Source organism: Euwallacea fornicatus, chromosome 37 (assembly GCF_040115645.1).
Source record: "Euwallacea fornicatus isolate EFF26 chromosome 37, ASM4011564v1, whole genome shotgun sequence".
Taxonomy (NCBI): domain Eukaryota; kingdom Metazoa; phylum Arthropoda; class Insecta; order Coleoptera; family Curculionidae; genus Euwallacea; species Euwallacea fornicatus.
In genome coordinates this window covers 465,919-491,990 of record NC_089577.1, presented here as the reverse complement: position 1 = coordinate 491,990, position 26,072 = coordinate 465,919, and the positions used below count along the sequence as shown (strand labels likewise).

Below are 26,072 nucleotides of genomic sequence, written 5' to 3'. Positions count from 1 at the left end.
CAATAATGAATTAATGTTTTAAAATTGGTAAAATTCCAACCAGAAAAGTAAGTTTTTTTGGATGTGCAATGCGTGGAATTACCAAAATATGTATATCGATTTGGAAGGGAATTTAAAATTCTATAAATTCATGTTGTTTTTAAATCGGTCTCCAGACTATCCAGCATAATATAAATATAATTTTATACAAATCAGCTTACTTCATCAATTAATACCACATACAGTGGTGCCAATTTTCATCTCGAGACTTGTTATGCAGTATGTGTTAATTTGAGCTGTCATTGTTTGTCATCTGTCAAAATAATTAGGTCATTATTCTGTGTTGACGTTTCACCGCCTGTTTTATGCTCCAAATAATAAAATGTGATGTTTTTTAAAGAAAAATGCTCCTTTGTGCGGTCGGTTTAATTACAAGTTAAGAGAAAATATCAGAAAAATTTTGTTCCGGACCCCTTACATATGACTCTTAAGGTAACATCTTCAATTACTTTGAAAAGTTTATATGAAACGTTTTAGGAACTAGTCCTCTCACCATTTTCCTCATTCATAGGATTCACCTTTAAATAATTAAACCAGCATCCTTTTACTTGATAACATCGATTTTACTTGCAAATTGTGTAACCTGCAACTTGCCAGACTTTACAGCAAGTCATTAAAATTCCTTGCACAAGCATCTTTGACTGCTTGCACATCCTGAAGAATACATTATGTTTCAGTATTTTAGTCTTCCAGTAAACGGCCAAAATGCGATTCAACAAGCAAGAACTCGTAACTTTGGCCTTACAGCCCTCAATGAAATTCGAGAAAGAGGGTATTTTGTACATACGAGAAAGACAGGAGGGATTCTTTCGCAAATCGGAAAGTAAGTCCTTATTAGTTGCATGGGCGTGAGGTAAGTATTGCTGTGCAGTGTTTTGTTATTGTACTTATTAGCAAGTACAGTGTTATATTTATTATTATTAATATTACATCTGTGTGAAATTTAATGTATATTATTGTTGCAAGTGTAAAGAGCCTTGGCAGCTAAATAAATAAATCTGTTGTGTATTTATTCTGTAAAAGGCATGGTGGAGCTGTTGTTTCCATATCTAGTTTTTTTTTTTACGTACAACATTTGGTCTGACTGCATGTTCAGTTAAGTCCATTTAACTTCATAATAATCCCACTCACACTAATCTCCTCACATATAATGTAAAATATGACTGGTTTCATGTTTCCTTTCCCTACTTTTTGTTTTTCATCATATTCTTACAGGAGGCAAGAAGGGCAAATTGGAAAAACGCGAAAAACGTCTTCGAAACTTGAGTTGCGTGGGGGGAAGTACTAAAGGTATTATTGTCATTAAAAGCACCATTTAACTTTTAGAGCCCAATTTACTTATTTTTCACACACATCTAGTAAATTGGGATCAGTTGTAACACCATCTAACACTACACTAAGTCTTTGCAATAACCACATTAACAAGCTCCATTATTCAGCTGGTAGTAGATTGGGTGTGCTTTACAGCCCTGTTAGTGCAAAAATCGTTATCAAACATAAAAGTCTCATTCCAGTTAATTTGGAGCGATGGTGCCGCTTACGCGGGAATTTGCTCTTCTATTTCAAAACCAAAGACCCCTGGTCAGAGCCCTTAGGGGTGGTAGTCCTGGAGCAGTGCCAGGTGCGTATGGACCCCCCAACGGCTGCGGCTCCCCTTACCAATGACGGTCATCATCCCTTTTACTTGGGTACTTGACCGAGCCTGGGAAAGTTCAAATGTTTATTTGTCTACGTTTGTTTATTAGTGTTTGACGGGGGCCTTTGCCAAGCTTTGGCTTCCACAACGGAATATGAGCGTACCAGTTGGATGGAGGCGATCAGGAGCGCCAGTTATGAGGGAGTGAGAGCCGAATTGAACGCGTTACGACAGTGCATTGAACGGCGGCGTCATCAAAAACCCATCGTGGATTTGCAGACCTGGAGGCTGCAGCAGAATCAGACTTTAGGTAAGCGTCCAACCGGCTTAACTCTCTAATAAAGGATCATGTAGACATTTCAGAAGTGCCAATGTACGAAATGGCAATGGCCTGTGATAATTTGCTCTGTGATGGGCACGGGAGACCTCCAAATCCCACCCTTGTGGTGGATGTTTACATGGCCGGTCAGAAGACTTGGGTGCAATATGGGCGAACTGAGATTATTGAGGTGATTACTCTTTTTTTAATAAATGGGAGGCTAATCAATATTACAACAGAAGAGCAGTAACCCTCAGTTTCTGAGCACAATCAGCTTCAGAGCCTCAGATGGAATGTCCAGAGATTCCCGACTGAGGTTCACAGTTTTCGACGTCCAAGAACGGGTATCTCACACAGCAATTCCCCTGGGTTCCGCCTGTGTACTTTTAAGTGCCATACAAGACCCGACTCGACTGAGGATACCCTTGACCTCCCGGCAAGGCTCCACTGCTGGGTTTTTGACCATCTGTGCATGGGCTTTAGAAGCCGAAGACAAGAGCACCTCCAACGAGCACACCCCCGCAAGGTTGCCGGGGGTTAATCCCACCAGGCATCAAGTAAGTAAAAGTCGTTCATCTTTAACTTTTATTATCAAAATTACTGCTTATGATGTTGACCAATCCCCACGTGAACTTTTCGACGACTTCGGCGGCGATTAGTTCGGCGAAAAAGGCATCCGACATGTCCCCATCCTCGTCTTTCTGCTCGGTATTCGCCCTGCCCATCTGCAAAGAATTCTTGACGGAGTCGTAAATATCGTTCAGGTTCTCTGAGACCGAGCGCACGTAATGGCTCAAATTCCAACTCGTCTTGTGCTTCTTCTTCTTCTTCTTGATGCTCTCGGCCCCCCCCATTTTCGGTTCGGACATCGAGGGCATCAAATCCCAAATGGAGTCCCAGGCGGTCCAGAGGAACTCCTTGATGTTTTCCACGTAGTGCGACACCGTCGCCGTGATGCTGGTCGTTTGCTTGGGCTTCTTTTTGGCCTCCAGAGGCTGGGAAACTCCTTTTGAGACTTTTTCGCTTAAGAAATACAAAGTTTCTTACCGGAGTGAGCACGAAGAGAAGTGTGATAACGAGTAGCGCCAGCTTCAGCATGATTTCACTTCGAACCGCTCGCGGACAAGCAATTTCGGGTAATGAATGATTCTCGAAATCGTCATTGACACCAAGCGCGCTGACATGAAAACCGCGCAAAGAGGAAGTGAAAATTTAATTCGATTTCTGAGTTTTATTTTTTAAAATTGCTTAAGCAGTTTTCGCAGCGCGAGGAACCGCGAAGACTCCGGTGGATCTGTTTCACGAGAACGTCCTGTTAAACATGTGTGCCACGAGTTGTCGGAAGAACGCCGGGGCCCGAGGCCCGGAGGAAAGTCGTTTTCTTGGGAATTTTCGGAATTCGTTATTCCCAATCGTCTGCGATACGTCACTGGCTTTCGGGACGTACACAAGTTGCCCCATAACGGCGTGCCCCAAGTTCAAGGGACGAACGCGCATGGTTATGCGAAAAACAGTTCACACGAACGTGGGGCCGCTCTCGCTCCCTCTCTGGAATCCAGGGTGATGAAAAGTAGATGTTTTCTTAAGTTCTCCTAAGAGACCCGTCCGGGAATTGAACGGTTCGGTGAAAATCGGGAAGCGGAAAACGGGCGTGAAGACGCGTCCTTAAGGCGAAAACTGCGATTCTCGTATCACCGGGGTGGCCTTCCTATCAACGTGACTCTGGAGATTTCAAGCGATAAACCCAGGCTGCTGGTTTTTGAGTCAGAACAATTTTCCCAACGCTCCGTACATTTGCGAAAAAAGCCCTGTCCGACATTTTATGCTATAGTATTCGAAAACGCCCAGTATGCTACTCGAAGTGTCCTCCACATGCTGGGAAAGAAGTCGTTCGCTGTTCGTTGGACTACGGGAGCGTGCAAAGCGCGAGTCCAGCGTACAGCACCCGAGAAGGGTTTCTCGAGAATGTCCAAATTTGTTGCCCGCAAAAGGGCTCGAGCTTCCAAGGATTCTCTTCGAGCTTCAAACGTTATTTGTTGTTGTCTCGTTCCTCGCTAAAACGCACCCAGAATGGATTCTTGCGTTTCGACTTAATGGGTGTTTAGGTCGACCAAAAATAAAAGACGCCAGATGCGAGACGTGAATCGCTTCTCAGCTGGCGGCGCTAATCTCTAGCGTTGCTTCGCGTGTGTGTTTCTTCGTTAAATTAATCTTCGGCTAAACTGTTTGCGCGCCACTCGAGAATTTGACCTCAATGAGACTCTTTTCACACACATTTTTCCTCATAAGATCCTCTTGCCCTCTCCTCTCCCTGCGTCGTCATCCGTTCGCGGCGCCAACGCCAAGAATTCCGACCGCAAATCAGCCCTCGTTGTTCGCCTCGTGCGGGGCCCTATATAAATACCTAAAAAAACTCATAAATCGAATAACGCGGCTCGCAAAGCCCCATTCAATTTTTTTCTATTCCCCGCACGAAGCCTTAAATACATCTACAGATGCGATGGCTCAGGCGCTCACGCAGATTTTTTTTTGCAGATCTGGTGTCACCGAAGGTCCCAGTCCTTGCCCCCCCGACTGGGGGTGAAAATGCGCCTGCCAAGTCAAGCAGACCTAAAGCTCCTCTTCTCCTCGCCCCACCTGCAGACCTACCGCTTTCACTCGGGGCTGGGGGGCGACATTTCCATGCACGAATACATGGCTGAAAGCAAGCTCTGCTTCAGTTTCCCCTACCAGATGCTGTAAGCATTTAGCTCGTATGTTATCGTTTGTTGAAATGCGCGATTCATCAGGGACGTGTGGATTCATCAGGAGAAGGAGCTGCTGCAGGAGGTGGCGGGAATGGGGGAGCTCCGCGAGCCCTGGCACTCCAGACAAGTAGAACTTCTGGACAGGCATTTGCACCTGCTCAGGCTGTACTCTCAAGTATTAATGCTTCTCTCGGTTATTGTTGTTTCGTAAGGATTTAAGGTTTAGGCCCGCGAGAATTTGATGGCGCACAAAGGCCCCTACTTCAAGAAAAGCTCTCGCAAGACGGATCGCAGCCTCGAATTTGTCCCGATAAACCTCCACCTGCAACGCATGTGGGTACATAACGACACCTTAAACAAATCTGGGGTTTACGATTTGACTACTGTGGGGGCGTTCACCGCGCACAGCCACCGTTCCAAGAACGGGGGCCTCATCAGGCTGGTTCAGCAGCTAAAAGAGTCCCCCATTAAAGCCAACTCCAACTATCAGATAGCTACTAAAATCTCGATGGCCAATGACGCCATTCAGGCCATTAAGCAGCTACGCAAAGAGGTGGTCGAGGCCATGAAGACCCTGATGCGCCTTGCCAAAGATAAGCAAACTGAGGGCATGCTACCTATCTGCGAAGATATGATTAATAAAACTCGGATTTTGTTGAGCCTGTGGGATCCGGGTTTGGTGGAAGAGGCCTTGGGGTTCATCGAGGAGCACAAGTTGGTCCAAGCGGATGATTCGGGAGTTAGTGAAGATTTGAGCTTGGAGAGTGGGAGACCTAGTTTGGTGCTTTCCCCGTTCAAGCGAATAACTCAGCAGCTCACTTCGATGGACTTGAAAAGCCCGGAATTGGAGGATTTTGCCACGCCCTGCGTACACAAGACCATGGAAGAGCTTTGGAGGGTCCCCGGCAAAACAGAGAACAGTTTGCTTAACACTAGTGACGGGTTGCGCAGTCTTTGCTCCGAGATGAAGACTCCGGATGAGAGCAACTTTGTCATTTTCCCTGACGTGGAGGATTTAGAGTCCTCGGTGGACAGCGGGCAGCCGGAAAGTCTAACTGCTAATGGAGTTGGCACTGAGGGTGACGGAACTAAGTTATTTCTGGACACTAACGCTATGTGTAATTCGCCTTCGGCGAACTACTACAAGCCGACAGATGAACCGGAGCCTTGGGATATCACTCAGCTGAACATCGAGGCCAGCGTGATGTGTCTGGTGAGCAAAGGTAGGTGCACAATTATACTGCATGTTAGTGAAATTTATCTTAAATTGAGAAGTACTGCTTTGACATTGAATTATCACTACATTTAAAGTGAAGTTCCTATGTGGGCGCTGCGGCAGCCCTGCGGTCCGCCTAAAACAGCAGCAACCGTTGAAACGTCATACGGTTCGTAACGGTACCAACAAGTTCACAGATGGCCTGGACTTGGCCAAAATCAGCGACTGGGCCGCAGAGCTTCGCCCCAGCATGCGAAAGCTCCGCCAAGCGATGGACGGACTTCTGAAAACCGCCAGACTGACACACTCAGTGTTTCGTGTACAGGAAGACCCGAAATCTGCACAGCGCGTGTGCAACGTCCGTTACAGGCGCGACGTCTGTTTTTCCCAAGCACTGACCTCGTTGGTGAGCGGTCTTATGACGCGCCTGTGGTGTCACAAACCGGACCCGGCCTACGTCACCACTTTAAGTCAACTGGGGCCTTTGGCCCATTTTGAGGGCCTGCTCAGTTACTACGGCAATGAAATTGACATGTGGGGAGACATGTCCGTGGCCATCGAGGACTTGCGCACAGTACTTTTTATGCTGGTGCGCAGCCCTAGCCCGGCGACAGAACCGGTGCCCACCCCCAAAGTTTCGGGCACTCGAAACAGCCTCACGGTGACTCTTCCGGTTCCCGATACACTTCACAGCCTTCTCCCCGCGAGACAGTCTTGCAGCTTCCACGTGACCCCGGTGTTTTTCAATGTTGGCATCAACGAAATGGCCTCCATAGCCGAGAACATTGGAGCGACAAAGCCACAAGAGCGGTCCAACATCGACAATTTCGATAGGCTCTACGAGTACTTCCTCAGGTATCGAAAGATCAATCCCTTAAGGCAGAGCGAAAACTCGGCGAACGTACGACCGCTGGTGCAGCTGATGAACGAGTTGCGCATCGAAGTCCATAGCGGCAAAGCCAAAAACGTGGAAGTCCTTCGTTTATCGGCCCAAATTTGCCGATACATGAAAGGTAAGCGTGTCGAAGACCGACTTTGATTCAAATCCTACAAAAGTGCTTTTCCAGGAGTTAGATTTACCAGTTGTAAAAGTGCCAAAGACAGGACTGGAATGTCGGTCACCTTGGAGCAATGCAGGATTTTATCTGAGGAATACCACTTGGCCGAGCACGAGTTTCAGAAGGCGCTGGACTGCATGAGAAGGTTCATTTTGCCAAGTTTTCTAAGTTCATTCTCTAACGTTAAATTCCCAGTGAGGGCTGCAGAAGGGAGAACACTATGAAAAACATCGGATCGCGCAAGTACGCGTTCAATTCCATGCAACTCCTCGCCTTCCCCAAGCAGTATAAACCGCCCCCCGGTACTTTCGGCTCGGCGCAAAGCTAGACAGCCCTGGGAAAAGTCTTCTTAAACGTGCCAATACTTAATTTAAAGGTGTAGTTCGAGTCGTCGACCAATCACGACAGTCAATTCGGGTCGAATTTGCCACGTTGTTAATGTTTACCAGAGATTATTATTGGAATATCTCCCAGTTTCTCTAGGTCTCTTAATAATAGTAGACACTTATGCAGTCCTGTGTGTTTTATTTATTTATATTTATTTTCTACTGTAATAAATGTCGATATATGAACTGTAAAGTAGTAGGACAATCTGGAAGATTTTAACGTTATTAAAAGAACTATTTTACCTGAATTTATTAAGATTTTTTGAGTCCAGTTTCAATCTACTTTTAAAATTCAAATTTCTGATGTGTGCCTGAAACTTTAATTTACCAATTCTTGACGAAAGGGTGAGTGAGAAACGCGCCCTCTGAGATTCTCGATAATTGGCGAATGCGCCGCCTCTAACGTTTGATTTGAATAAATTTCACCAAAATTTATATTTTTCTGTTTTCTCTGACTAAAAAATTACCTAATAATTTTTATTGTTGTTTCATATATAAACTAATTCAATTAAAAATTAAAACTCTTCTGGTCTAATATTACGTCCCCTTCGGTCAATGCAAAACGAAAATGTATTAAAAACACGTGACCACCTGAGACAAATCTTACGAATTTTGATCTAACCTCAAAATAGATAAAAATGCAATTTAACCTTACTTTCCGCCTGCTGCTTCCTGATCTTGAATTTAAATATTTTATCTTTTTACATAATTTATTATTCAAATAAAGAAGAGTAATCCGAATAGTATCAACAATATTTGCCTAATCACATTTCAATATTCCGTTGTATAGTGATTGCGTTGTTTTCGACAAACGGACCAAGAGCGATAAGACCAATAACATGTCACAAGCCTGACTATCGAGAGTATTTTTAGTGGCTCTCGTGATAATTTAGTTTGTACTACATTCACTGTAGTCGAAAAATGGCCATTGTTCCTCGTGTACTGTGTCAGAGGCTGATACGAAGCACCCAACAGGTGTTGAACCGCAAATCTGGAAATCGCCCTTTTCACACCTCCCTGAAACTGAACGCAGGTACATTCATCTTTATAAGCAAAAATCCACCTCCTAAATTATATGAACTTCAGAAAGACTTTTCACTGAGAAACACGAGTGGGTGCTTGTGAATGGCAAAATTGGCACTGTAGGGATTTCAGATTATGCTCAGGTGAGTCTCAAAGATTTAAATGCGTTTGGCAACTTTTTTTATGAATTCAGGAGGCATTGGGAGATGTTGTGTTTGCTCAATTGCCTGACATTGGCACTGAGGTCAAGCAGAAAGGTAAAAAAGGCCCTCAGGGTCAGATAATTTATTCTTAAAATTAGTTATTGGCAGATGAATGTGGAGCCCTAGAAAGTGTAAAAGCTGCCAGTGAAATTTATAGTCCTTTAAGTGGGAAGGTAGTTGAAAAGAATAAGCAAGTTGAGGAGACCCCTTCACTTATTAACTCATCTTGCTATGACAAAGGTTTGTGTTATTTAATTGAAGCTGAATCAAAACTTGAGGGTCAATTTTTAGGTTGGTTGTTCAAGCTGGAGCTTACGAATGAGGCTGAATTGCAGGAACTCCTGAAGGAGTCAAAATATAAGGAGTACCTGAAAACTCAAGAAAGTCACTGAATAAGATTTGCTAAAAATTGTATCTCGTAGCTGATGTTTTCTCTATTTAAATTGAGTATATTGTAATTTATTTGCCCATGGTTTTATTTCGTCAGTCATCTAAGCAAAGGTTATCATTTTTTGACCCGATTTATCAAGGTTTGAAATTTTGGGAATGTGTAAATCAATTATTCTAATAAAAACATAGTTTATATCCACATAATACCTTGTATACATTTATAAAATTGACATTTAGCCCATTTCCCAAAAAACAGATTATTATTATGCTAGTTTCCTATCAGAGGCAAATGTTCCAGAGCACTCCATAGCAGATCATAGAGAATCCTTATTGGAGGTATCCAGCGGCTCAGCAAACAGAAAATGTAGTAATAAATGGAGTAGACGAACAATTTGTGCACTATATACAATCTAAAGTACGAACATTTAGTATGTAGCCACCAAGATGTAAAGAATAACTCACATATTTTGTTGAATCCGACATCTTGGTAGGGAGGTGAGCGGCTCCTTCATGCAATACTGCCGGGTCCCTAAAATCGCGTTTTCAAGATATTCCTCTATCGGCATAGCATTAAAATCCATGGAAAATGTTTCTCTATCCACGTCGTCCATCTAAAAATAATTTGAAATCAAAACCAATTTTCATTCAAAAGCTCATCACCTCATTCCATAACGCCAGAAACTTTTTATTAGCAAAGTTCCATTCCCTCACAGTGAAGAATTGAAGCAACTCCAAGCCCTGATGGATCTTCTTTTGAATTCGTATCATGCTGAAATTTGTTTTCCATGTTTGCCCATGTAATTTTGTGAGGTCAAGACTTACAATCTTTTTTGCCGGATTAAAAACATGATAAAATCGATAAAAAGAGCTGGCAACCAGTGCATAAAAATACAGCAAATGTCGTGCCAGAGCTTCGAAGATCTTATATTTCCATCAGGGTACCACACCTGCATTTCAAAAGGATTGTTGTACACAGAGTTTCTGCTCCTATCCATGATCTCCCCCATCGTTATGGGCTTCACCTCATCTTGGGTCAAATTATACACTGGAACTTCCTCAGTTCTCTTGTTCTTGCCCAGCTTATAAGCTATCACTATGCTGGCGTTTATTGCGTAATCTACAGGGATTACTTGGGCTTTGTTAGTGCCGATGCAATGCATTGAGCGGAGCACTCCTTTGCTTGCAGCCACCAACAACCCCATGGGGCCATTGAGGGTGTCTACCCATCCTGGAAGGGGTTCAAATGCTGCAGGACATACGACGGCAGGCCTAATAATGCAGACTGGAATGTTACTATTTTCGTTGGCTACAAGAGTTTCTGCCAATCTCTTGCTGTAGGTGTAGGTATTAGGGTGTGGAGCAATGATTTTTTTTGTAGCAATTTCCAGTGCTTCAGGATTCATCCAACGAACCAGCTCTATCACTTCACGCGGCTTATCTTTGCACTCATAGACCTTTTGGGTTTTTTACATGTTTATTAATTATACCAAAACGCTGTGCATATACTTACTCTTTCCTCAAAGTGCTCAATATCAGCGGAACAGTACGCGGTGCTAAAATGGCAGAAGGCTACCAGTTTTTTAAACTGTTTCGCAATATCCAGGATCATAGCAGTACCGGCAGTGTTCTGTTCTATAGCGTCTTTCAAGCAGGCCTCCAACTTGAGTGTGGCTGCCATATGGAACACCACCGAAACATTTTCAATTAGCAAGTTGAGGTCTTGCGGCTTGAGTCCCAAGTTTTCAACATAGAGGTTCCCGTAGATGGGTACTATTTTTTTTAAAGAGTCGGGGTTCTGTTTGCGGAGGCGTTCAAATACCTGAAAAGCAAAAATGTGGCAAATTGGTTTTAGATTCTTATCGATATGGTGAACGAAATCTCGTTATAAATTATTAAAACTTACGGGCAAGTTCCACATGTCCTCAATTCTCTGATCGACGGAACGGCCTCTTTTCTCTCTAAGAAGAATGTAGACGGTCTTGATGCGATTGCAAGAGTATAGCAGTTTTTCCAGCATTACTTTGCCCATAAAACCACTGGCTCCTGTGATGAAAATGCTTCTGCCATCATACCATGAAGCTATTTTGCTTCTTTGCTTCTCCATTTTAGGTCTACTAATATCTCCATTAGTTTGATTACTAGTTTGAATTTATTTTATGTAGCTGAATAACAATATTTCGCCAAGAACACGTTGGGAAAGTCTTTAAAGTTGTGTCTAATTTAAGATGGGGATTAAAGGGAATATTACCAAATGACTGATAATGCTACGAAAAGGCTATAAAGTAATATTAAATTAAGATTGACATACAGAAGATTACCCTAAATCCAGTATCGACTTTACGAGAGGGAGTGGTTAGCCGATAGCTCAAGGCACCAGAGTTGCTGAAGCTGGCTTTATGCAATTATTATTTCTTAAGAATACGGAAATGTTTTGTTGACTTTCGATGCGTAATTAGTAGGTCAAGAAATGATCTTTTTAGAGCGAATCGTCCAATTACATTACAAGAGAACCACCATGAAGATTTCGGAATGTCGTTTTCAAGAAACAGGTTTGGTTGCGGATATAACCATCCGATTCAAATAGGCCGAGCACTTATTACATAGGCTGTTTGGGGCCTGCGGAGGGGGGGAGGGGACTATTTAGCTGGCGGTGAAGACCGTGACGGTAATAATTGGAAAATATGCCAGGGGATCCAGTTCCATGAGTCAAGACAATTGTTTAATTTTCGCCTTTGAAAATATAGAGAACTCAATTGTACTGACGATCTGTATGTGAATTTATATTTGAGTGAATGTAATTAAAATTTAATGTTTTATTAAGTTTTAATTTAAGTTGAATTAAAAAATTATTTTAAAACGTTCTGCTGGAGAGAAAATTCCTCACATTGTTTAATATTTCTTTACAATGGAGGTCGCTCAAATCAGATCTACAGGCAATCAGACACATGCTAAAGGGTTTTAAATGAGGTTTTTTTTTTAATTTATGGCTAAAATTCAAATTCAGAACTCAACAGATTTGCTGAGGTTTGTTACAGTAAAGGAACATACTTGACAGATATCTGGGAATGTGAAGACTCATTTGTCTAAATAGAAAAATCTATGAATAAACGTATTTGCGTTACTAAATACTCACAGACGAAAAGTAATAAAAATGCAAAAATAACAAGGAACTGGAATATAAAAACGTCATAATTACTACACTGTTAAATTCCTGATCTTTCGAAGGAAAGATCGTGGTTACAGACTTGATATTGGTCTAGGTCTGCGTCGATTGAAACACCTTTAATTTGAAGAGACATTGGACATAATTAATATCAACCCAGTGTCGCTATTTTAAGCGACTTTTGTACATTGCACTTAAGGAACTTCGCGTTAATTTTACTATAAAAAAAAGTCGTCCTGAGAACAAACTGCGTAGATGATGGTCGTCTGGTCAACTGTTCCCCAACGATTTAATTTCAAAATTCTAAGTGTTACGACATTTCCTCATCAACGGTTCAGAATTTAAGTATACATACGTTCTTTCTCAATTGCAAAACGATGAACTTAGCGAACAGTTGAAATGGTAAATTCATTTACTAACAAGATTGTGTCAAAATGTAGAATTTTTGTTTTGTTTATTAATAATCACTTGGATAACGCATCATTAAAATTATTGATTGATTGAGTGACATGGTGAATGCGCAGGGATTGGCGCATTCACCACAACAGCCAACTTAGGGTTACTGAAACAAGAATTGGGGTCCTGTTTACCCGTTTATGGCCACTGGAAAAGCGAAAGTTGCTGAGCTTTGAAGTGCGGTATCTAGGGCACATAAGTACACGCAGTAGTTGGTCATGCTGTTAAACGCGATTTAATAACTAAGCGTTGAAAATAATCCCCAGCAGGCTAATAAACATTCTCACCCACTGCTACAATAATAATTGTTTAAATGTTACGTGAAATGATATTGCACCTTATAATTATTAAGCCGTCAAGACAATTTACATCAAATGTAATACTCTCGCACCCATATTTACATATATTAACTATATGAAAGCGCCTTGCTGAACGCAAAAAAGGCAAATTTGGGAATAACTCGATTTCTGGTCATCACCAAACAAGATGAAGGTAAACCTTGGTGATAAACACGACTGGTTCCATGGGTAATGTCGAATCTGGTAGGATTTCAGCACTGTCAATAAAAATTGGTAATATGATAATAATTTCCCTTTCTTCAAACTAACTAGATGTTAGACGAAATTAAATTAATTTCAAAATTTTTCTTGACGAATTATTGCAAATTCTTATCACCATAATGTGATGTGTACTACAATTAGAATTTTACTACCAAACACATATTGAAAGTTTCAAATAAAAATGAAAGTTGCATACTTAACTATGTAAGACGCTTCTAAATTCCGGCTTGCACTAATTCAACGAAGAATTGTATGCGGAAAAACCACTCTGTGGACAGATATATCCACCGAATGAAGACCATCTCCGCAAGGTCTAAGAAAATTGGTTCTCGGGTACCCACACCATTTACTTGTGGGCTGCCTAGTTGTTTGGTACGTAGTGGTAGCGCAGTTCTGTCGCTCATTCATAGAGCTTTTGTTTTGGGTATTTATATATGTCGGAACTTATGTAATCAATATCAATTGATCGAGCACATCGTTAATCATCTAGTCGCGAGGACGCTTCAATAATAATGTTATTTTTATTAGCGCCATTTTATTTGAATAGAGCAATGCTGCGGCCATCTTTTGGCCGACTGCCGAAGTTTCAACTTGTGATCTATGCAACCTATTATTCTATACCCACATTCAGCCAATGAGATTCTAAGCAATTGACAATATGCCACATGTCATTGCCACTGCATTTCTCCTTTTTATTGACAATTTGAATTCAAAGACCACGCGTTTCTTTCCGTGTTAATTAAACGCCAGAAAAGAAGGTACATTTTCCTCATAAATCGCTCAATCACCTCCAGCAACGTCCTAATCATCTTGATTTGTTAATCCTCATTCCTATCCACAAAAACGTCGACTTAGGTAATTCTAACCTCACATTTCTTGCAGCATGGCCCCCAGGTACGAGATAGCCGTAGGGCTACAAAAGGGCCACAAAACGACCAAAATTCTTTCGGCAAAAACTAAGGGCGACAAAGTTCGCCCTGCAAGGATGAAAGGCGTCCTAACCAACCACACCAAATTCGTTCGGGACTTGATTAGAGAAGTTGTTGGGCATGCCCCATATGAAAAACGAGCAATGGAGTTGCTTAAGGTATTCAGTTTATTGAAGGGTAGATCTGTGGGAATTTGGAAAATGTTAGATGTTCGTAATTTAGTGAGCTCCTTAAGAAGAGGCATATTAATTAATCTTTGAATGTTCATCAATGTCCATGTTGATAGCTAAGAGGTCTGGTGATACAGAATGGATATTCAATGTTGATGTTTTTTTACAAATTTTAGTTAAATAATTCTAGCAGTTAGTTTTAAAACCTGTGTTGTGAATGTGTACCTTAAAACCAGGCAATACTTTCAGAATGTTGAAGGTGAGGCTCCTCAAATGTGAGCAATAATATTTTTAGGTCTCAAAAGACAAGAGGGCGCTGAAATTTTTGAAGAGGCGTTTGGGTACACATATCCGTGCCAAGAGGAAGCGTGAGGAGCTGTCCAACATCCTCACCCAAATGAGGAAGGCCGCAGCTGCCCATAAATAGGCATACTTTCACTAAAAATAATAAAAAATTTAAGTTACTTCCAGTGTTTTATTTGCAAGATTAAGGCATCCAATGATGAATTCGAAACGACGGTGTTTTTTTCCAAACATTTTAATAGTAGTAATTTTTATACACAATCTTATGACGTAGAACTATTTATATATTATTAAGTCATATCACTGTCTAAAGTCTCTATAATAATATAAAACAAAATGATGACCCTAATAGATAAAATAAGAGTAACCCTTTGTGAAACGAAAGCGGCCCCTTGGCGAGCCCGAGCACCTTTAAACTTCGGAAATGTTTTTGGGGGTTTTCTAGACGAAATGCAACGGACATTGGAGGTGTTCGAGCCGCTTAAGGGAGTAAACGGAAGTAGTGAATGAAAAATAAGTGATACTCATACTTAAACAATAAAAAACACCCTCCCGGGGAGCCTAAAAATAAGAGACTTTCCTGTCGAAACGAAGAAGCTATTTCAAAGCATTTTTTTGTGTACGTTTCCAGATTTGTCTTCTGTGCGACCCTGACTAGACGCCGGTGTAACTTCGACCATTGGCATCTGGAAACGTTTTTTTTTCTTTATGTATACTTCATTGGTCTCGTACGTTTCGTTTTGAAAAGGGCGTCCTGACGTGCGCAGGATCAAAAATTAACAATTCTTAAAAATATACATATGATCAGCTAACAGTCTTAACGTAAGATTTCCTTTAATCGCCCCTCCAAGCTGTACCGCACGAGGGGTACCGTCTCTCCATACTGATAACTGAGAAAAATGGACGCTAATCTGTACCGTTGCTCCGACACCTAACATTTTGTTACGATAATATATGTATATATACAAACACAGCCTATAAACAACGATATTTCAACCCTCAAGACTTTTTTTGTTTTTCGATAAGTATGGGGCCAAACTAATAGGTAGTCAAAATACGTTATATAATAACAATGATGAATTACGCTAAAAAGAATAAAAAAAATGGCTAAATAATAATGGAAATAAAACACGACGAGTAGAAAAAACAAAAACTTAATAAGAGGCCGCGGCTAAATTAATTAATAATTTATTTTTAACCACTACGATACAGTCAAAAGGCACAAATCATGGGAAAGAGACAGATGTGTCACTATCGTTAGGTACTATGGCGTACTGGATCAGCGAGTACATAAAATTACCACTCACGACAAGATTCGTCGGCCGTTTTGTTCTGATCCACGGTTACACTCGCGCAACGTTTATTTCACTCAATTGCTATTGTTGCAAGTGTAACTTTGCCAACAGGTAATGTTAAATTCACGTACGTGAATGTAACATTACCTGTTGGTAAAGTTACATTCACGTATGTAATCATTTAGTAATTGTGCATTACATTTAATGCGCAAACAAGATGGCGGGCGATCGTTGAGACATCAAGCACTAGAACATCGAAACCTTCTGTTGAACAGAGTTTGAACCAAAAAAAAAAAACATAAATAACAAAGCTTCGCCTGTGTGACAAGCCGTCATGTGTACAGCTGAACTAAAAACGTGCAAATTTTGCAAGACAAAATGGCTGCTAAACCGTCTTAACGCACGCAGTGAAACGTGTCAAGCACAAAAAGCCGCCATTTTGTTGCTTATAATAGTGAACATACTTTCCACAGCCGACTACAATCCACGATTCTTAACTAAACCTCTAGTTGTCAATTCTGACAATTTAATCTCACGTCCAAGTTCTTCTTGACCTCGCTAGTCCCAACGCTGTCATTCTGACTGCATCAAAATGGCCGACTCATCACTACTATCTCGAGTTCAGAGCTTCGGTATTTCTTTTAGAACACCCGGTAATCCTCCTCCCAGGGGCGTAACGCCATTTACAGATATTTTAAGAAAATTCAATTTGTTTTTACGATCCCACGAACGCTTTGTGGTTGTTTCGATCAGCTTTTGTGCTACGTATAACAGCTATCGACCATATTTCGATATGCGCTTTTGATTTAGCTCGTCCTGCGCCTGGAACTCTATTTGGAGCAATCCCAGTAGACCTGGCAGATTTCACGAGCGCGATGATTGATCTAAAATATAAATTCAAAATAAAATGACAAAATGAATATTTGAGGAAATGCTTGTCGGAATCCTCAGGACTGGCATGGAACTGATTAAAAGGTGTTCAGTTTGCTAGCTAATGCCTTTCAACTAGATTAGATCTAAGTGTACATCAATGTTACACAACTAATGCTGGGGAAAAAAAATTCCGTCAACTCTAGAGCACCGAAATGGAAAGGCTATAAATTTCCCAGAATGTCGGTTAATTTCGTAAAATATCACTTCAAAATAAAATGACAGAATTAGTTTTGTATTGGATTGTTATATTATTATTAACATAACAAAACAATACAAAAGTGAGTCCACCAGTCGAGTGGATCAGTCAAGTCGGATTTTTTTGGATGTTTGGCAAACAAGTTGGACACGATCAAAGGATTCGTCTCCGGAATAGGATTGTGAGTGATCTCAAGCAGATTAGCAATGGTACATGATGCGTTTTCGGACATCCCAATGCAATAAAACGAAAACGCTGCATAAAGCCAAGTGGAATCACTCGGTGCAGTGAAGTCGTCCCTCCGCAAGAGCGCTTAAGGTTTCGAATGTTTGGAGGCTGGATGTCTCCCCACCGCACAAAAATACTGATTTTCCCATAGAAGCAAATCCAATGCCGAGGTCTAAAAATAACACTTCCAATCACTAGAACTACGTGGTCGAGCAACAGAACAGCGCTCGTTTTGCTAAAACTGACTCCATCTAGCGTTCAATGGGCGCGTTAGTGACCGAGCGAACCGCATTTAACGATAGAGAGCGTCAAAAGAATTCAACTAAAAGAGAAAACCCAACAACAATGTTTTTTAAATTTAAACTATACAACGTTATACCTATTATAGTACCATCTATACAGCTTATACACGATGATAAAATGGTAATAATAGTAGTCATTTCTGTCAAAAAATAATTTCTAAGACGTATTATTAATTATTATTAGTCGTTTATGTGAACCGACGTTTCGGCCTGCGCTGTGCAGAAATTTCGTTGCCGTGCGTGCCGAATTAGTGACGCACGCGGAAATGTTTCAATCGCCAGATTTCTATGAGTATCACATTGGAATCGGCCGGTTCAAGAGTTGCCCGGCAATAACGGAAACTTGACAACGTTTAATTCGTGTGGGTGTCACTAATCGGAGCCGCCCGCCCTGAATGGTTAACGAAGAAACAAAACAAAAGAGCTCGACCAATCACAGACTCATGCGTGACGCTTCGAATGAACCGACACCGCCTACGTCCGGTCGGCTCTAGGAACAACACTCAGTTTCACCGCTCACTAATAGTTTTTCATGAGAAAATGTTCGCGTTTTAGTGACCGCGCACTCGGTATTCAGCCACGCCTATTTCGGCGACCGAGGGGCAGACGCGGCTGTGACAAAATCGCGCAGTTGTGACTGTCGAACTTCCGGTTTTCGACGACCGGGACGCTCATGCGTTCCCTGACGACCGTTGGGCGCTCCGGATCTCGGTCCCGCCCTCGAACTGTCACCTTTGTAGCCTATATCTGACGAAAAACATTCATTGTTATCACCTCTTTTCAAACAGATTCATAATTTACATATACCTTTGCTATCCCTAACACTATTATCACGTTCGGCCTGCTGCGAAACGGAGGCCTGGGACGCCCTGGAAACGTGGCCGGGTGCAGAGGGTCCTGCTTTCTGGGCCGGGGCTTCTGAAGTCGCCTGAACGACTGGAGTCTGAGTGACGACGGGCATGTGTTTAGCTCCCTTCGATTGGCCTTCCTTGTGGTGCTGCGCAGCTTGGGCGTAGCTCATGCGTGGGGGATGACCCAGCAGCTCCTATTATGGGAGGGCGGGGATCATTAAGCCCAGGTTGATACATAATACGGAAAATGTATAATAAAAATTCCAGCTAATTCATGCCTCTTTTTTTAATTAGTTATAGTCCAGATGTTTCCGTTGCATTAAGATTAATTTCCAAAAATTTAAATGTTATCCAGGCGAAACAAGCTTACTTACATAGTAGTTCCTGATACATTTTATTCCGTTAAAATAATCGAATTAAGACAATCAAATAGTATAAATTGAATTGTTGTTGAAGAACAAAATCGAAACTTACAGAGGGAGGCGGCGACGGGGCGGGCACAGGCTGAGGCCCTCCCCCCCCTCCCTTGGACTCCTGCCTGCCGTATCCGGCGCTAGTGGTCGTCGCTGTACCCGTTGACTTTTGAATAATGATCTCCGTTGTCGCTACCGTCGTCATGGTGGCCGCGTTGGTGGTCGTCGGCACCACCTCTCTCTCGCACCCGTTCAAAAACACATCATCCGTCTTTGTTGATTTGTCCGACATGGTGCACTTCGTCGGCACACTCGAAGAGGACGCCGTTCCAGACGCGGTTTTAGCGTGTGGCGAATTCGGGGGCGTCATCGCTACGCTGCTAAGCTCCACGACCGAGCCGGCCTCCTCCCCCGAGGATTTAGGGGGCGTTCCACTTCTGGGAGACACAATTTCTTCCTCTTTGGCACCACCCTCCGACTTGCTTTTCGTTTTGGCCACACCCTTGACAACATCGGCCAATCGGTTCTCACCCCAGGCCACGGCTGGAGGCGTAACTTCCACTGTTTGAGTGGATCCTTCAGACGTTTTCGATTGGATCCCAGCCGGGGGGAAATGGTGCGAGGTGGGATTGCTGTAAGTGGGACCGGAAGAGACAGCCGCATGGCCGTTGCTTGTGTGCTGAGTATATTTGGCGGGTGGAGCACCGTTGCTCGTTTCGAACCCTGAAGAAATCAAAAAGATACTCATTATCGATAAATGCATAAATTCTTCGTTGGTTTCAAATATAGAATATTAACTGAATTTTTTGCTTATTTGGATTCAGGCCTGGATTACCTAATTACGGTCCTGGAGCTTTAGATGTATTTTTACTCCGCATTAGTTTAGAACATTTTCAAAATCGTTGAAATCGCTATAAAAACTCACCAGGCAAAGGGGGAAAGGCCTCTTCGACCAAATCGAATTGTGACTTTCCACTACTGTTTTGCGGGGGCCCGGTTATTGCCGTCTGGGGTTGGGCCGTCCCCTGACCATTAGCAGTCGCTGCAGTGTTTCCATTTGTGGGGCCGTTGGCGGCAGTTACAGCGCTGTTTTCGTCGTCACGCTTTTTCCTGCGATGTCTTGGTGGCACCGCCTCCTTAAGCACGAACGGGGCGGGAGCTGCGAACCGGTACATTTCGACGGCTCCGGTGTCGGGATGCATCATCGGGGGCACTGGGACAAACATCGGATCTACAGTGAATATATACTTGTATATACATATAAGATAATATACACGTTTCGAATAAAAACTTCATTTTTGAAGGTCAGATTTTAGCCCTCAATTACACGATCATGGACTTACGCAAAATTTTCTAAATAAATCAGTTATGTTAGTATCACAAAGAATCACTCGACTCACCCATGGGTGACATCCCGGCGTTGATGTAAGGCCCGCCCGGATGAGGTCCCGCGTACTCGGGGGGCTCAAGAGGTGCCCTGGCCGCCCCCTCACTGCCCGCTATCTTGGAAGACGTCTTGGGAGCCACGCTCGAATAGCCCCCCTGATGGTGGTGTGAGTGGTGGTGGTGGTGCGAATTGTTTTGGAACTGGTGGCCCACGCCTGGCGACCCAGCTTGGTGGGGCGGTGGCATGGAGACCCGCGAGGAATGGCTGCTATGTGAGGGACCCTGTTGATCACTGCTACTGCTGCCGCCACTGCTACCCGGCGGCGCCTGGCCTCCGGGGTTTGGCCGTTTATTCCGGGATCGCCCCTGCACACTCCGGTAGTTCGGCTTGAATTGCTGCGGTGCAAGTCCGTTCATTTGGAATACACTACTAATGTCGAAAAAGCCCGTAGCCGATGGTGGCCAGGCTGGCATATAGGCGGCGTTTTGGTACTGTTGCTGATAAGGATTCTGCAAGACATATGTTGCCAGATTGTAACCATAGGAGTGTTACAACACTTACATAAATCAGCTGATTGTAGGGAGGCGCGCCTCCTGGAGGGGGCACTGGCGGTTGCCCGGGAGCCCCATTGGCATATACAAAACCCTGCTGCCCAGGGGGAAACGTGGCGGGGTCAAAAACGGCCTGGGGAGGCGGCGTCAACCGGTAACCGTTTTTAGGGGGGGCCGACACTATGGCTGGTCCGGGCCTGCACATTGGCTTGGCTTTGATGCGTGCCATTATAGGCCGACCCTAAATCCACAAATTCTTTAGCTTCATGTTAACATGGCATTCGTTTTTTTCCTAAATTTAAGCTTCTTATCAACCAAGCGTTTGGCAATGTAGCTGATGGCATAATGAACGATTCCACCATTTCAAATGGACTTCCCAATATTTCCAAATGGCACTCACCTGAAATTCCCTAACTTCCTCTCTGAGAAATCTGTAGGCCTTCTGAGCGTCCTCGTCGGACTCGAAAGTAACGTACCAGGAACTATTGTGAGCAAATTCGCAAGAAATCACTTTGGGACAGTTCTCTCCAGAAAACAAGTTTTTAACTTCCTCCAAAGGAGTGCTGTCGGGGATTTCGCGCAAGATGACGATGCACCTTTTGTGATTGGGCCGCACCTTCACGCCTTCCTCATCAACCTGCACATTGGGCGACTCTCGTAGCACTTCGGTGATCAGCTTGATGTCCTTAGTCAGCTTTTTGACTTGATTGAAATTCGCCACTGTCCATATGGGCACATATTGGTCGTTATCCATTTGGGACAGCAAATATGTGTCATTTGCTAAATTCTCCCTATATATAAACATGTTATTGAAGTTTCTAAAATATCTTAAATGATCTTACCGAGAAAAATAATACTCCAATTGCTGGGACAGCATCTGTTTCAATTGTGGCAAGGGTAAGGTGAGGTGTGGCTGTTGGTGGGCCCCGAGGGAGCCTCCCGCTTCTGATTGACCTAACATTGAGCCATCTGGGGCTTCGCTGATCCCGTTCACCACGGGAATGGACGTCTAAAGATACAAAATGATTACAACAATCAATTGTCAACATCAAAGGGCATACTAACCGCAGACGGCCCAGCAGTAGGGGTTAAGTTATAGTCGTGAGGATGATGATGATGGGGGAGAGACGATCCAGGGACCCCCATGGGAGGTCCCGATGTGTCAGGGACGGCGTTTGAGTACGCCGCCCCCGAATTGAGTTTGCCAATGTCCCCATTCATGTACACGTAGCCTAGAAATTGAAGAAACTCTCTTACTTTCCAATCTATGAAAATGCAGTTCTTAGTATTTAACATATTTTTGTAGTTCTAAATTCAATCTGTTTGGATTGTTCAGCAGTTAGATAATTTTAGGGTGAATGTTCCTAATTGCAAAGGCCCTATTTACCTTTCCAGGGGAAATAATTTTACCTCTACTCTGGTCTTTTGGGATACAAAGAATGGTTTTCATTTAATGAATCTTAGGCATTTTAGATGGTTTCAATTCCTCTGTAACTTTTTCTATTGTGTACTTTTAGATTGTTATTTGATAAAACACATTACAAACTGAAAAACTTGATTTAAAAAGAAAAGTGTCTGGAATTCAAACTGGCCCTGTACTTCTCAACTTCAAATAACATCCAAATGAGAAAACATTGATCAATGTGTTTGGTACTCATTTTTCTTAAGATCATTAATGAATCATAGTGTGTTAGAGTTAGAGAATATACACATGCCAAAAATATATTTTCTTTCCAAAGTGTTAGGGATTTAGGATTGATATCAAATTGATTTTATTGGTAACAATAATGCTATTTTTATGGCACCGTGCAAGCCCCACTTTTGGTGCAACTAATGTTCACACAACTGATACTGAAGATCAATTCTACACAAAATGACAGAACAACCCATCTCTAACTAATAAAAAATATTAAAATCCAGTATTGAGTATCACATACAGAAGAATGTAGGCACTAACAATAAGGAACTCCTCAGCCAAGTAAAATGCTTTCTCATAGAGATAACAGTTAATTAGACTCTCAAAATGTTGTGGCAGAACCACTCTTATCTCTGGTGGAACTTTATTTAAGACCATAATTGAAAATGAATCATTCAAAGAGGGGAAAATGCTTATGTGGCTCCTGTTCTGCTTGTCCTTGTTATCAGGGCATTAGAACTGATAACTTAAGGAGCCATCAGTGGTTTAACAATGGAGTCAGAGGACTGCATTCGCAAGAATATTTGAACCTCATTATTCCCCCCTAAAAAAAATTTGATACAATTAATAAGACTGTTTTTGGCAACTTCACAGTTCTCAGATATTTCCTAGGCCCAATTGGAGAGGTTTAAGGTTAAAATCAAACTAAAACACTTTTATCATCATCAGGTCACCAAATGCAGCAATCAACAAATCTGTCAAATCATTCACTGAAACAACAGTTGGGCGCAGCCTTTTTTTTATCCGAATTGGTGACTCAAAATGCGTCAAAAAACCGGCGACAAAGTGAAAGTTACGGCTAAATTTAAATAATTATTATAAAACAAATTGGATACATACCATGCATGGTATTAAAGGTGGTGATACTTGCAGCCTGTTAAAGTCGAACCTAACCTTATTTTGGAAAAGTGATGGGTGTAATATTTTACGTCAAGGTCACTATTAGCACTCAATAAACTTTGGGAGGGCCGTAGGTTTTCAATAAGGGGGCCGAAACGGCTGGGCAAAATCAATCGCTGGGGCCCGATCAGATGGACGAGTGTGTAACCTTTGTTCAGGGATGGGTTGACATATTTTTGGGTTGGCATTCACTGTTTACTGACAACGATACGTCGAGGAGTTACGTGATACATTGGACGATGGAATGTCCCAAACTAGGGCCCAGATTAGGGGTAACGACACGTAATTGGGTGGTTTAGTGAAGGGCAAGGGGAAAAGGCGGCGTAGGGCCTTAATTGGCAGCACGTACGGCACCCACGGGCACGGGAAAAGTGAATTACCAAAATAAACCGCTTAACGCGTCATAATTCGGTTGATTTGCAGCTAAAAACCATGTGCCCGACCGTTCGGCTTCCATAAAAGATGACGACCTGTCCTTACGGGTGGCACGGGGTATGGAATGGGTGCCGCAGATGTTTTCGTACGCGTATATCGGCACGCGAACCACACAAACTACACACAGGACCAATCAATCCCTCACTAATTAACCTACACAATCAATATGCAATTGGGGCTTACCGCTTGTAAATATTTTTGCAAAATTTCGACACAAATTCACTCCGTACTGGCAAAATGGCCGTCGCAGGGGCACATGCCACACGAATCTAGTAAACTGTCCAATCAAAACAACGTGCGAGGCATCTAGCGAGGAAGGTACGAAGCTCCGATTCGGGAACGCGGGAAATTCAATTTCAACACTTACCCTCTACGGCATGGGGGCACATGTAGTCCGCGCCATCCGATGGCTCCCAGGTATGCTCCAAATTCTCAGAAATATCGTTAAAAAACGTGTTGGACGTCGAAGGGAGGGCCAATGGCCCCGCTCCCGGAGGATTCACCTGGAAAATACAAAATTCACTTTTTAAACGGGCACGTCGCACCAGATTGAGACACGTACCGACATAAATATGGACCTACGAACGCAAACGACCTTTTCATCGGCTCTGATTATTGGCATACTTACGGACTGAAATTATTATGTAGACGAACATATTTCTATGCAGCGAGGGAAAGTATAAATGCGAGTGAACTTCCTGCTTTGCTAGTCTATGTGTTTCACTTCAATTGCGTAGTACCGCGACGTTCCGCGGCATTATGTTCGGAACTATGCTGGACTTATGATCTGGACAATCCTCCCTGCAGACCTCAGTCTTATCGATATGTTTTCTCCTCAACGCCCTCGCGCTAAAGGCCTATATAGAAATATCGACCCGCGAAAAGCCCCGTCGCTTAGCCACCTACACCCGCCCCTCAAATAACAACAATTGTTCGATCACGAATTGGGCCTATTTAGCAAAAAACCCTTAAAAACGTTATTTCGTTACAGCTGTTTAGTCCATTCATTACTTCCTCATATTGATTTTCTCCACGCAACAATGCCTGGTGTTTTGTTTACCCACATATTACACCACTAACGAATCTTCGATAAATTACCAATTTCCGGCATTTCTGCACTCAAGCAAGCCTGGGAGAGCCCCCAAAAAAGTGACTCGGCGCTCATCGCCGAAAAATGACACATTCAAAAAGTAAACATATGGTACACACCTTCTGAATGATGTAGCATCGGGGGTTGAAGGCGGTGCAGATATAGGTGCCATCCGCATCTAGACATGCGGTGAGGGGGTCACTGGGAGGCCTGCAAGGAGTCCTATTCGGGGGGCCTTTGCGAAAAGGCATCTGGGTGGCCGCCGAGAGGCTCCAGGATCTAAGCCATGCCGACCTGTTGAGTGGCAAACGAAACGTGATCAGCTGATTAGGAAAGGGTCGGCGTCGGGACGCCGGCGTCGATACGGACGCCCCCAATCCAGGAAATCGACTGCGTATTGTAGGGCTTTCTGTTGTATCAGTTTTTTAAGCCCGGTGTTTACAAGTATTGCTAATTACTGAATTGTTGCTTGACTTCAGTTAAAAGTCTGGGATCCGAACTTCAGTGGAAATTACATGAGAAATGAACTTTATCGGTTTATATAACTATTATTACAATTTATTTATGCTAGCAGGATTTACCACCTATTCCCACAGAAATGCCACATACAGCATCTTATAATAATAATAATCAGAAATGCACTATAAAATTAATCTACCAAAATCACTTGTCGACATTGTCTACATTAACATATATTATCTAAATCTAGGAAGCGAGGTACTTCCATGTATGTAACCAGACATACTGCGCCGATATACAATAAAATGACAGAAATAACTAACATTTTAGTTACTTCTTTTCACTTAAGGCTTTTTTTAGTAAAGCACATTTAAATCTCGTGCAATGTTGACAATCGGCAAATCCCGTACGGACAGGACTGTCATTAAATAACATAACATCTCACAAATATGAATTGAAAGACTGGGGGATCACTTACGAAGGAAATTATTTCTAAGATTTCGCGCGCAGATGACGTGGGCTGGTTCCCTGAGGTGATTGGCTGAATTTGAATCGAGGTAAACGACAAGTGTCGTGCTCAAAATCAGCTGATCACGGAATTTACTTTTTTGGATATGTCTAAATAGTAAACATCTGTGTTATGGACTTGAAAATTTGTGGAGTTGACCAACGATAAAAAAGGAAGCTGGAAGAGCAACAAGCTTCTACGTTGAATTCTGGCTAAGAAACTTAATTCAT

At 42.7% G+C, this 26,072-nt stretch overlaps 6 protein-coding genes across 12 annotated transcripts; 3 read left to right on the top strand and 3 right to left on the bottom strand.

Annotated features, from left to right (window-relative positions):
• Positions 1–316: 316 nt before the first annotated feature.
• Positions 317–7,649, top strand: LOC136349338 (inositol polyphosphate-4-phosphatase type I A). 2 transcript variants are annotated; one of them, XM_066300824.1, is made up of 13 exons: positions 317–471; positions 717–862; positions 1,255–1,329; positions 1,554–1,727; positions 1,785–1,985; positions 2,030–2,184; positions 2,234–2,551; positions 4,530–4,732; positions 4,784–4,916; positions 4,968–5,964; positions 6,053–6,970; positions 7,025–7,160; positions 7,211–7,649. In XM_066300824.1, the coding sequence occupies exons 2-13, from the start codon at positions 745–747 to the stop codon at positions 7,341–7,343; spliced, it is 3,561 nt and encodes a 1,186-aa protein (XP_066156921.1). In that variant the 5' UTR covers positions 317–471; positions 717–744; the 3' UTR covers positions 7,344–7,649. The 2 variants fall into 2 exon arrangements, with proteins under 2 accessions (XP_066156921.1, XP_066156922.1); XM_066300825.1 differs by lacking the exon at positions 1,255–1,329.
• On the bottom strand, positions 2,556–3,353 carry LOC136349367 (uncharacterized). The gene is made up of 2 exons (XM_066300875.1): positions 3,042–3,353; positions 2,556–2,989 (listed from the first exon to the last, which is right to left on the bottom strand). The coding sequence occupies exons 1-2, from the start codon at positions 3,090–3,092 to the stop codon at positions 2,573–2,575; spliced, it is 468 nt and encodes a 155-aa protein (XP_066156972.1). The 5' UTR covers positions 3,093–3,353; the 3' UTR covers positions 2,556–2,572.
• A 384-nt stretch (positions 7,650–8,033) lies between the features above and the next one.
• Positions 8,034–9,091, top strand: ppl (pumpless). The gene is made up of 5 exons (XM_066300874.1): positions 8,034–8,434; positions 8,488–8,567; positions 8,618–8,681; positions 8,736–8,867; positions 8,919–9,091. Exons 1-5 carry the CDS (start codon positions 8,323–8,325, stop codon positions 9,017–9,019), a joined length of 489 nt encoding a protein of 162 aa, XP_066156971.1. The 5' UTR covers positions 8,034–8,322; the 3' UTR covers positions 9,020–9,091.
• Positions 9,092–9,186: 95 nt separating this feature from the next.
• On the bottom strand, positions 9,187–13,623 carry LOC136349351 (putative fatty acyl-CoA reductase CG5065). Of its 3 annotated transcripts, none has more exons than XM_066300853.1 (7): positions 13,393–13,623; positions 10,921–11,131; positions 10,528–10,836; positions 9,840–10,471; positions 9,678–9,786; positions 9,480–9,628; positions 9,187–9,427 (listed from the first exon to the last, which is right to left on the bottom strand). In XM_066300853.1, exons 2-7 carry the CDS (start codon positions 11,119–11,121, stop codon positions 9,286–9,288), a joined length of 1,542 nt encoding a protein of 513 aa, XP_066156950.1. In that variant the 5' UTR covers positions 11,122–11,131; positions 13,393–13,623; the 3' UTR covers positions 9,187–9,285. The 3 variants fall into 3 exon arrangements, with proteins under 3 accessions (XP_066156950.1, XP_066156951.1, XP_066156949.1); XM_066300854.1 differs by having other exon boundaries at positions 10,921–11,128; positions 13,398–13,623; XM_066300852.1 differs by having other exon boundaries at positions 10,921–11,128; positions 13,393–13,622.
• A 177-nt stretch (positions 13,624–13,800) lies between these two features.
• RpL36 (ribosomal protein L36) lies at positions 13,801–14,759 on the top strand. Its single transcript, XM_066300876.1, has 3 exons — positions 13,801–13,954; positions 14,079–14,283; positions 14,591–14,759. Exons 2-3 carry the CDS (start codon positions 14,080–14,082, stop codon positions 14,720–14,722), a joined length of 336 nt encoding a protein of 111 aa, XP_066156973.1. The 5' UTR covers positions 13,801–13,954; position 14,079; the 3' UTR covers positions 14,723–14,759.
• Positions 14,760–15,770: 1,011 nt separating this feature from the next.
• On the bottom strand, positions 15,771–25,296 carry Larp4B (La-related protein 4B). Of its 4 annotated transcripts, none has more exons than XM_066300826.1 (11): positions 24,995–25,296; positions 24,153–24,288; positions 21,820–21,986; positions 21,597–21,763; positions 21,155–21,545; positions 20,765–20,995; positions 20,217–20,712; positions 19,742–20,047; positions 18,878–19,539; positions 18,360–18,597; positions 15,771–18,299 (listed from the first exon to the last, which is right to left on the bottom strand). In XM_066300826.1, exons 1-11 carry the CDS (start codon positions 25,124–25,126, stop codon positions 18,136–18,138), a joined length of 3,090 nt encoding a protein of 1,029 aa, XP_066156923.1. In that variant the 5' UTR covers positions 25,127–25,296; the 3' UTR covers positions 15,771–18,135. The 4 variants fall into 4 exon arrangements, with proteins under 4 accessions (XP_066156923.1, XP_066156925.1, XP_066156924.1 ...); XM_066300828.1 differs by lacking the exon at positions 24,995–25,296 and adding an exon at positions 24,414–24,543; XM_066300827.1 differs by lacking the exon at positions 24,995–25,296 and adding an exon at positions 24,348–24,439.
• Between the last annotated feature and the right edge of the window lie 776 nt (positions 25,297–26,072).